Source organism: Salvelinus alpinus, chromosome 4 (genome assembly GCF_045679555.1).
Source record: "Salvelinus alpinus chromosome 4, SLU_Salpinus.1, whole genome shotgun sequence".
Taxonomy (NCBI): domain Eukaryota; kingdom Metazoa; phylum Chordata; class Actinopteri; order Salmoniformes; family Salmonidae; genus Salvelinus; species Salvelinus alpinus.
In genome coordinates this window covers 60,740,384-60,751,109 of record NC_092089.1, presented here as the reverse complement: position 1 = coordinate 60,751,109, position 10,726 = coordinate 60,740,384, and the positions used below count along the sequence as shown (strand labels likewise).

The window sequence follows — 10,726 nt, the reverse complement described above, 5'->3', positions numbered from 1 at the left end:
CCCTCTCTGCACTTACCTCACCCAAGGTTCCATTCACGTGGTCCCCAGCTGCTGACAGGGCATTTTCGGATCTCAAGCTTCGATTCACCACAGCTCCCATCTTGGACGTCGACGCCTCAGATGTTGAAGTGGGGGCTGTTCTGTCCCAGCGTTCTGCCATGACCAAAAGCGGCATCCATGCACTTACCTGTCCCATCGTCTTATTCCCACTGAGAGGAACTATGACGTGGGAAATCAGGAACTTCTTGTGGTCAAGATGGCGCTGGAGAAGTGGAGACACTGGCTAGAACGGGTGGAACATCCATTCTTAGTGTGGCCCGACTATATAAATCGGGAATATCTCCGTACCACCAAGCACTTCAACTCAAGGCAGGCTCGTTGGGCTCTGTTATTCACTTGTTTAAATTTTACCATCTCCTACCACCCTGGGTCCAACAATGTGAAGCCTAATGCCCTCTCTCTAGCATTGCTCCGCAGCTACACCGTCTGACCCAGAGACCATCCTTCCTACCTCCTGTCTAGCAGGTACATTCGTCTGGGGTATCGAGAGCCTGGTCCTTACCACCCCTGGTCCCATATATCCCTGGACTTTGTCACTGGTCTCCCTCCATCCGATGGCAACACCACCATCCTTACGGTAGTGGATAGGTTTTCCAAATTCCCCCATTTAATTTTCCTCCCAAGTTACCCTCAGCCAGGGAGAGGGCCCAGCTCATGTTACAGCATGTCTTCCAGATCCATGGACTTCCGGTCGACATGGTCTCCGATCGTGGTCCTCAATTCTAATCCTGATTCTGGAAGGCGTTCTGCATCGTCATTGGGTCATTGGCCAGCCTGCCCTCCGGGTTTCATCCCCAATCTAGTCGGAACGAGCCAATCAGGACCTGGAGAAGACGAGCCAATTGTCTTCTCCAGGAACGAGCCAATCGGAACGAGCCAATCAGGACCTGGAGAAGACTCTTCGTTGCCTCGTCTCTGCCAACCCCACCACCTGGAGCCAGCAACTCATGTGGGTGGAGTACACCCGCAACACCCTTCCCTGCTCGGCCACTGGTCTCCAAGCCTTCGAGTGTTCCTTGGGTTACCAGCCTCTGCTCTTCCCAGAGGAAGAAGTCAGCATACCCTCGGCCCAGATATTCGTCCTCCGCTGTTGGCGTACCTGGAAGAGAACCCGGTCCGCTCTTCTTAAGACCACCTCCAGGTATCGGCAACAGGTGGACTGCCACCGGACACCTGCTCCCTGCTATCGTCTTGGCCAGAGGATATGTCTCTCCACTCGGGATCTGCCCCACCAAGTGGAGTCCCGTAAGCTTTGCACCGGCTTTATCAGGCCTTTTCCACATCTCTAGTGGAGAGTCCTTAGCTCCACTGCTGTTTGTCTTCTGTTGCACTTTCCATGTGTCTAGGATTAAACCTCTGTCTCACAACCCTTTGTCTCCTATTTTCTCAACGACGGCCATCCGGTGTACACAGTGAGGCGCCTCCTGAGTGTTCAACATCGGGGCAGGGGATTCCAGTACCTGGTTGTTTGGGAGGGTTATGGCCAGGAGGAGAGGTGCTGGGTCCCCGCTAGGAACATCCTGGACCCAGCCCTCGTCGTTGAGTTCTGCCGCCGACACCCCGGTCAGTGTTTTTCCCATTTCTCCTGTTCTCAGGTTTTGTTTCCTAGTCTTCCCGGTTTTTACCTTTCTGCCTGTCCTGACCCTGAGCCCGCCTGCCCTCGACCTGCCCTTTGCGTGCCCCTTTGTTATAATAAATATTCTGAGAATCTAACTATCCGCCTCGTGTCTGCATCTGGGTCATATCCTGTCGTGAAAATCTGAATGGTAGATGGATGTGCTACTGACAAAGAAACATGGTTTCTATTGTCTCAGGTGAGACCTTAACAACAGACCTGAACAACAATCCTGCTAAATTATTAGGATGTGAATATTTGACCAAATAACATGAAATTCTTAGTAGTAGATGTTTAAAGGCCCAGTGCGGTCAAACTTGATTTCCTGTGTTTTATGTATATTTCCACTCTATGAGGTTTGAATAATATTGTGAAAATTATGATAATGCCGTTTTAGTGTAGAGCTGTTTGAAAATACTTGGGTTGTTGCCCTCCTACGGCCTCCTCCACGTCTCCTGATGTACTGGCTTGTCTCCTGGTAGCGCCTCCATGCTCTGGTCACTACGCTGACAGACACAGCAAACCTTCTTGCCACAGCTCGCATTGATGTGCCATCCTGGATGAGCTGCACTACCTGAGCCACTTGTGTGGGTTGTAGACTCCGTCTCATGCTACCACTAGAGTGAAAGCACCGCCAGCATTCAAAAGTGACCAAAACATCAGCCAGGAAGCATAGGAACTGAGAAGTGGTCTGTGGTCACCACCTGCAGAATCACTCCTTTATTGGGGGTGTCTTGCTAATTGCCTATAATTTCCACCTTTTGTCTATTCCATTTGCACAACAGCATGTGAAATTTATTGTCAATCAGTGTTGCTTCCTAAGTGGACAGTTGATTTCACAGAAGTGTGATTGACTTGGAGTTACATTGTGATGTTTAAGTGTTCCCTTTATTTTTTTGAGCAGTGTAGAAATTATTTGATGTTGAGAAAAAATGCATTGGACCTTTAACCAGGTTTTCCAGTGATTAATAATTGCTGCCCCCTAGTTGTCCGTAGCCCCTTTAAAACCTCTCTGGGATATTCGGGACGCTAGCGTCCCACCTCAACAACAGCCAGTGAAATTGCAGGGTGCCAAATTCAAAACAACAGAAATCCCATAATTAAAATTCCTCAAACATACATGTATTTTACACCATTTTAAAGATACACTTGTTGTAAATCCAGCCACAGTGTCCGATTTCAAATAGGCTGTACGACAAAAGAACACCAAACGATTATGTTAGGTCAGTACCTAGTCACAGAAAAACACAGCCATTTTTCCAGCCAAAGAGTGGAGTCACAAAAAGCATAAATAGAGATAAAATTAATCACTAACCTTTGATGATCTTCATCAGATGACACTCATAGGACTTCATGTTACACAATACATGTATGTTCAGTAGTTCCAAAACATCTGGTGATTTTGCAGAGAGCCACATCAATTTACAGAAATACTCATAATAAACATTGCTAAAAGATACAACTGTTATGCATGGAATTTTAGATCCACTTCTCCTTAATGCTGTCAGATTTCAAAAAAGCTTTACCGAAAAAGCACACCATGCAATAATCTGAGTACAGCGCTCAGACAACAAAACAAGCCATACAGATATCCGCCATGTTGTGGAGTCAACAGAAGTCAGAAATAGCATTATAAATATTCACTTACCTTTGATGATCTTCATCAGAATGCACTCCCAGGAATCCCAGTTCCACAATAAATGTTTGATTTGTTCGATAAAGTCCATCATTTATGTCCAAATACCTCCTTTTTGTTCGCACGTTTAGTACACAATCCAAACTCATGAGGCGCGGGCAAGTCCAGGCGAAAGTTCAGATGAAAAGTCATATTACAGTTCGTAGAAACATGTCAAAGAATCAATCTTAAGGATATTTTTAACATAAATCTTCAATGTTTCAACCGGAGAATTCCTTTGTCTGTAGAAATGCGATGGAACGCAGCTAACTCTCAATGAGCGCGCATAATCAGTTCATGCCAGACACCTGACTCATTCAGCTTCCATTCCCCCCTCCTTCACAGTAGAAGCATCAAACAAGGTTCTAAAGACTGTTGACATCTAGTGGAAGCCTTAGGAAGTGCAATCGGACCAAATTTACACTGTATCTTGGATAGGCAAAGAGTTGAAAAACTACAAACCTCAGATTTCCCACTTCCTGGTTGGATTTTTTCTCAGGTTTTTGCCTGCCATATGAGTTCTGTTATACTCACAGACATCATTCAAACAGTTTTAGAAACTTCAGAGTATTTTCTATCCAAATATACTAATAATATTCTAGCTTTTATGGCTTTGTAGCAGGCCGTTTACTCTGGGCATGCTTTTCATCCGGACTTGAAAATACTGCCCCCTACCCCAAAGAAGTTATTAAGTATCAAAAGTAAAAGTATAAATCATTTAACATTTCTTATATATTTTTTTAAATTTACGGATAGCCAGAGGCACAGTTCAACACAGACTTAATTTACAAACGAAGCATTTGTGTTTAGTAAGTCTTCTAGATCAGAGGCAGTAGGGATGACCAGGGATGTTCTCTTGATAAGTGCTTGAATTATACAATTTGCCTGTCCTGTTAAGCATTGTGTGTCAGGGAAAATTTAAGTATTAAAAAGTACATTATTTTCTTTAGGAATGTAGTGGAGTAAAAGTAAAAGTTGTCAAAAATATAAATAGTAAAGTACAGATACCCCCAAAAACTACTTAAGTAGTACTTTGAAGTATTTTTACTTAAGTACTTTACACCACTGGTAGGCCATCTATCTGATGCTGTCTGGTCCAAAAGTTGTTGCCACCCGTAGAATTGAATGCAAGGGAAGCCAGCAAGCATTTGGCCTCTTGATAAAAAAGTATAAAATAATAGCCAATCAGCATAGAGCTAAACTGAGTGAGCTCAACTGTGAATGGTCCTAGCGCACCCCAAAAAAGCGTCAAGGGAAGACCAGTTTGGATTTGACTTCACTCCTATCAAATCGTATCAAAAGCATACGTCATTGACAGAAACAACTTGAATTGTTGCATCTCGTTGTGTTGTTGTCCTCCAGTAGCTAGCTGGCTAGCTAAAATTGGCCCATTCCTAAATTATCCATGGATGGAGATAGGGATTTGAACTTGTGGTTTTATTTATTCTCTGTACTAGCCAATGATTATAACCGCGATTCTGATCCAACCATTAATTCAAACATTGTGCCCCTGTCCTATGAGGATGGAAGTTCAATATGTAGCTATATGTAAAAGGCTAATGTTAACTAGCTTACATGGCCCATGAAAATAAGTTAGGCTAGCGAACAAGCATTTTAGCCAAGAGAGACTACAAAAAATAAAAGCGTGTACTGTATGACAGAGTGATAGACCATTTAGTCAACACGAAAGAGAGAATGGCATTGGCGTTTCACTAAAAGTAGGGTGTCAACATGTTTTCTCTACTTGCACGAACACACACACACACACACACACACACACACACACACACACACACACACACACACACACACACACACACACACACACACACACACACACACACACACACACACACACACACACACACACACACACACACACACACAAATAAGAAACATGGACAGTCACATCGTATTTAGCTTACGTTTATTGGACTAAATTGTTTTTGGTACCTTTTTGTTGTTACTGTATTAGACTAAGCATAGGTGATTTGATGATGTTGAAGTTGAAGTTGAAATGGTGCTGGAATAGTGGAGGCAGCTCCTGTTTTCTTTGCGACTTGAGGTAACTCTCCATGGTTCTAAATCAATAGTTGTTTAGAGGTCCGAAAATGTTGGAAACATTAACTTGCTTTACCATGCTGTAGGTCATGTAACTGTTTTATTTTTTACATGCAATATGCTTCATGGACTTCAATGGACAGAGGTTGCACTTTTGTGATGAAACAAATGTCTGGTTGATTTGATCTGGCCATTTTATTCTTCTTATTGTCTCGGCCTTTAGGCCTATATATCACGGTCACAAGGCATATGAACTAACAGGTTATAGAGCACACAATGCAATTATCACAACACGTAGGTTGTAATATGGCTTTCTTTCTGGCTTCCCCAGTGATTTTACCGATGCACAGCTACATTTACATTTACATTTACATTTAAGTCATTTAGCAGACGCTCTTATCCAGAGCGACTTACAAGTTGGTGCATTCACCTTATGATGTCCAGTGGAACAACCACTTTACAATAGTGCATCTAACTCTAAGGGGGGGGGGGGGGGTTAGAAGGATTACTTTATCCTATCCTAGGTATTCCTTAAAGAGGTGGGGTTTCAGGTGTCTCCGGAAGGTGGTGATTGATTCCGCTGACCTGGCGTCGTGGGGGAGTTTGTTCCACCATTGGGGTGCCAGAGCAGCGAACAGTTTTGACTGGGCTGAGCGGGAGCTGTACTTCCTCAGAGGTAGGGAGGTGAGCAGGCCAGAGGTGGATGAACGCAGTGCCCTTGTTTGGGTGTAGGGCCTGATCAGAGCCTGAAGGTACGGAGGTGCCGTTCCCCTCACAGCTCCGTAGGCAAGCACCATGGTCTTGTAGCGGATGCGAGCTTCAACTGGAAGCCAGTGGAGAGAGCGGAGGAGCGGGGTGACGTGAGAGAACTTGGGAAGGTTGAACACCAGACGGGCTGCGGCGTTCTGGATGAGTTGTAGGGGTTTAATCGCACAGGCAGGGAGCCCAGCCAACAGCGAGTTGCAGTAATCCAGACGGGAGATGACAAGTGCCTGGATTAGGACCTGCGCCGCTTCCTGTGTGAGGCAGGGTCGTACTCTGCGAATGTTGTAGAGCATGAACCTACAGGAACGGGTCACCGCCTTGATGTTGGTTGAGAACGACAGGGTGTTGTCCAGGATCACGCCAAGGTTCTTAGCGCTCTGGGAGGAGGACACAATGGAGTTGTCAACCGTGATGGCAAGATCATGGAACGGGCAGTCCTTCCCCGGGAGGAAGAGCAGCTCCGTCTTGCCGAGGTTCAGCTTGAGGTGGTGATCCGTCATCCACACTGATATGTCTGCCAGACATGCAGAGATGCGATTCGCCACCTGGTTATCAGAAGGGGGAAAGGAGAAGATTAATTGTGTGTCGTCTGCATAGCAATGATAGGAGAGACCATGTGAGGATATGACAGAGCCAAGTGACTTGGTGTATAGCGAGAATAGGAGAGGGCCTAGAACAGAGCCCTGGGGGACACCAGTGGTGAGAGCACGTGGTGCGGAGACAGATTCTCGCCACGCCACCTGGTAGGAGCGACCTGTCAGGTAGGACGCAATCCAAGCGTGGGCCGCGCCGGAGATGCCCAACTCGGAGAGGGTGGAGAGGAGGATCTGATGGTTCACAGTATCAAAGGCAGCCGATAGGTCTAGAAGGATGAGAGCAGAGGAGAGAGAGTTAGCTTTAGCAGTGCGGAGCGCCTCCGTGACACAGAGAAGAGCAGTCTCAGTTGAATGACTAGTCTTGAAACCTGACTGATTTGGATCAAGAAGGTCATTCTGAGAGAGATAGCAGGAGAGCTGGCCAAGGACGGCACGTTCAAGAGTTTTGGAGAGAAAAGAAAGAAGGGATACTGGTCTGTAGTTGTTGACATCAGAGGGATCGAGTGTAGGTTTTTTACATTTACATTACATTTAAGTCATTTAGCAGACGCTCTTATCCAGAGCGACTTACAAATTGGTGCATTCACCTAATGACATCCAGTGGAACAGCCACTTTACAATAGTGCATCTAAATCTTTTAAGGGGGGGGGGGGGGGGGGCAGAAGGATTGCTTTATCCTAGGTATTCCTTGAAGAGGTGGGGTTTCAGGTGTCTCCGGAAGGTGGTGATTGACTCCGCTGTCCTGGCGTCGTGAGGGAGTTTGTTCCACCATTGGGGTGCCAGAGCAGCGAACAGTTTTGACTGGGCTGAGCGGGAACTGTACTTCCTCAGTGGTAGGGAGGCGAGCAGGCCAGAGGTGGATGAACGCAGAGCCCTTGTTTGGGTGTAGGGCCTGATCAGAGCCTGAAGGTACTGAGGTGCCGTTCCCCTCACAGCTCCGTAGGCAAGCACCATGGTCTTGTAGCGGATGCGAGCTTCAACTGGAAGCCAGTGGAGAGAGCGGAGGAGCGGGGTGACGTGAGAGAACTTGGGAAGGTTGAACACCAGACGGGCTGCGGCGTTCTGGATGAGTTGTAGGGGTTTGATGGCACAGGCAGGGAGCCCAGCCAACAGCGAGTTGCAGTAATCCAGACGGGAGATGACAAGTGCCTGGATTAGGACCTGCGCCGCTTCCTGTGTGAGGCAGGGTCGTACTCTGCGGATGTTGTAGAGCATGAACCTACAGGAACGGGCCACCGCCTTGATGTTAGTTGAGAACGACAGGGTGTTGTCCAGGATCACGCCAAGGTTCTTAGCGCTCTGGGAGGAGGACACAATGGAGTTGTCAACCGTGATGGCGAGATCATGGAACGGGCAGTCCTTCCCCGGGAGGAAGAGCAGCTCCGTCTTGCCGAGGTTCAGCTTGAGGTGGTGATCCGTCATCCACACTGATATGTCTGCCAGACATGCAGAGATGCGATTCGCCACCTGGTCATCAGAAGGGGGAAAGGAGAAGATTAATTGTGTGTCGTCTGCATAGCAGTGATAGGAGAGACCATGTGAGGTTATGACAGAGCCAAGTGACTTGGTGTATAGCGAGAATAGGAGAGGGCCTAGAACAGAGCCCTGGGGGACACCAGTGGTGAGAGCGCGTGGTGAGGAGACAGATTCTCGCCACGCCACCTGGTAGGAGCGACCTGTCAGGTAGGACGCAATCCAAGCGTGGGCCGCGCCGGAGATGCCCAACTCGGAGAGGGTGGAGAGGAGGATCTGATGGTTCACAGTATCGAAGGCAGCCGATAGGTCTAGAAGGATGAGAGCAGAGGAGAGAGAGTTAGCTTTAGCAGTGCGGAGCGCCTCCGTGATACAGAGAAGAGCAGTCTCAGTTGAGTGACTAGTCTTGAAACCTGACTGATTTGGATCAAGAAGGTCATTCTGAGAGAGATAGCAGGAGAGCTGGCCAAGGACGGCACGTTCAAGAGTTTTGGAGAGAAAAGAAAGAAGGGATACTGGTCTGTAGTTGTTGACATCGGAGGGATCGAGTGTAGGTTTTTTCAGAAGGGGTGCAACTCTCGCTCTCTTGAAGACGGAAGGGACGTAGCCAGCGGTCAAGGATGAGTTGATGAGCGAGGTGAGGTAAGGGAGAAGGTCTCCGGAAATGGTCTGGAGAAGAGAGGAGGGGATAGGGTCAAGCGGGCAGGTTGTTGGGCGGCCGGCCGTCACAAGACGCGAGATTTCATCTGGAGAGAGAGGGGAGAAAGAGGTCAAAGCACAGGGTAGGGCAGTGTGAGCAGAACCAGCGGTGTCGTTTGACTTAGCAAACGAGGATCGGATGTCGTCGACCTTCTTTTCAAAATGGTTGACGAAGTCGTCTGCAGAGAGGGAGGAGGGGGGGAGGGGGAGGAGGATTCAGGAGGGAGGAGAAGGTGGCAAAGAGCTTCCTAGGGTTAGAGGCAGATGCTTGGAATTTAGAGTGGTAGAAAGTGGCTTTAGCAGCAGAGACAGAAGAGGAAAATGTAGAGAGGAGGGAGTGAAAGGATGCCAGGTCCGCAGGGAGGCGAGTTTTCCTCCATTTCCGCTCGGCTGCCCGGAGCCCTGTTCTGTGAGCTCGCAATGAGTCGTCGAGCCACGGAGCGGGAGGGGAGGACCGAGCCGGCCTGGAGGATAGGGGACATAGAGAGTCAAAGGATGCAGAAAGGGAGGAGAGGAGGGTTGAGGAGGCAGAATCAGGAGATAGGTTGGAGAAGGTTTGGGCAGAGGGAAGAGATGATAGGATGGAAGAGGAGAGAGTAGCGGGGGAGAGAGAGCGAAGGTTGGGACGGCGCGATACCATCCGAGTAGGGGCAGTGTGGGAAGTGTTGGATGAGAGCGAGAGGGAAAAGGATACAAGGTAGTGGTCGGAGACTTGGAGGGGAGTTGCAATGAGGTTAGTGGAAGAACAGCATCTAGTAAAGATGAGGTCAAGCGTATTGCCTGCCTTGTGAGTAGGGGGGGAAGGTGAGAGGGTGAGGTCAAAAGAGGAGAGGAGTGGAAAGAAGGAGGCAGAGAGGAATGAGTCAAAGGTAGACATGGGGAGGTTAAAGTCACCCAGAACTGTGAGAGGTGAGCCGTCCTCAGGAAAGGAGCTTATCAAGGCATCAAGCTCATTGATGAACTCTCCAAGGGAACCTGGAGGGCGATAAATGATAAGGATGTTAAGCTTGAAAGGGCTGGTAACTGTGACAGCATGGAATTCAAAGGAGGCGATAGACAGATGGGTAAGGGGAGAAAGAGAGAATGACCACTTGGGAGAGATGAGGATCCCGGTGCCACCACCCCGCTGACCAGAAGCTCTCGGGGTGTGCGAGAACACGTGGGCAGACGAAGAGAGAGCAGTAGGAGTAGCAGTGTTATCTGTGGTGAGCCATGTTTCCGTCAGTGCCAAGAAGTCGAGGGACTGGAGGGACGCATAGGCTGAGATGAGCTCTGCCTTGTTGGCCGCGGATCGGCAGTTCCAGAGGCTACCGGAGACCTGGAACTCCACGTGGGTCGTGCGGGCTGGGACCACCAGGTTAGGGTGGGCGCGGCCACGCGGTGTGAAGCGTTTGTATGGTCTGTGCAGAGAGGAGAGAACAGGGATAGACAGACACATAGTTGACAGGCTACAGAAGAGGCTACGCTAAAGCAAAGGAGATTAGAATGACAAGTGGGCTACACGACTCGAATGTTCAGAAAGTTAAGCTTACGTTGCAAAAAAAATAAATAAAAATAAATAAAATAAAAGATCTAATTGACTAAAATGATATAGTACTGCTGGCTGGTGAAGTAGCCTGGCTAGCAGTGGCTGCGTTGTTGAAAGTGAAGCTGGCTAGGTGACCTCGACAATTTCTCTAAATTTCTCTAAACTACACAATTATCATGGATACAGAGACGGCTACGTAGCCAGCTAAGTAGCTAGCTAAGATCAAACAAATCAAAGATAGCAAAGACAACTGT

The 10,726-nt window shown here is 48.1% G+C and overlaps 1 protein-coding gene across 1 annotated transcript; it reads right to left on the bottom strand.

Moving 5' to 3' along the window:
* Window positions 1-7,435: 7,435 nt before the first annotated feature.
* LOC139574053 (uncharacterized) lies at window positions 7,436-10,071 on the bottom strand. Its single transcript, XM_071398190.1, has 2 exons — window positions 8,449-10,071; window positions 7,436-8,239 (listed from the first exon to the last, which is right to left on the bottom strand). Exon 2 carries the CDS (start codon window positions 8,192-8,194, stop codon window positions 7,445-7,447), a length of 750 nt encoding a protein of 249 aa, XP_071254291.1. The 5' UTR covers window positions 8,195-8,239; window positions 8,449-10,071; the 3' UTR covers window positions 7,436-7,444.
* Between the last annotated feature and the right edge of the window lie 655 nt (window positions 10,072-10,726).

What these genes read in the sequence shown, in the direction of transcription:
- LOC139574053 (XM_071398190.1), bottom strand. Translation starts at nt 8,194, where the DNA reads ATGACGGATCACCACCTCAAGCTGAACCTCGGCAAGACGGAGCTGCTC.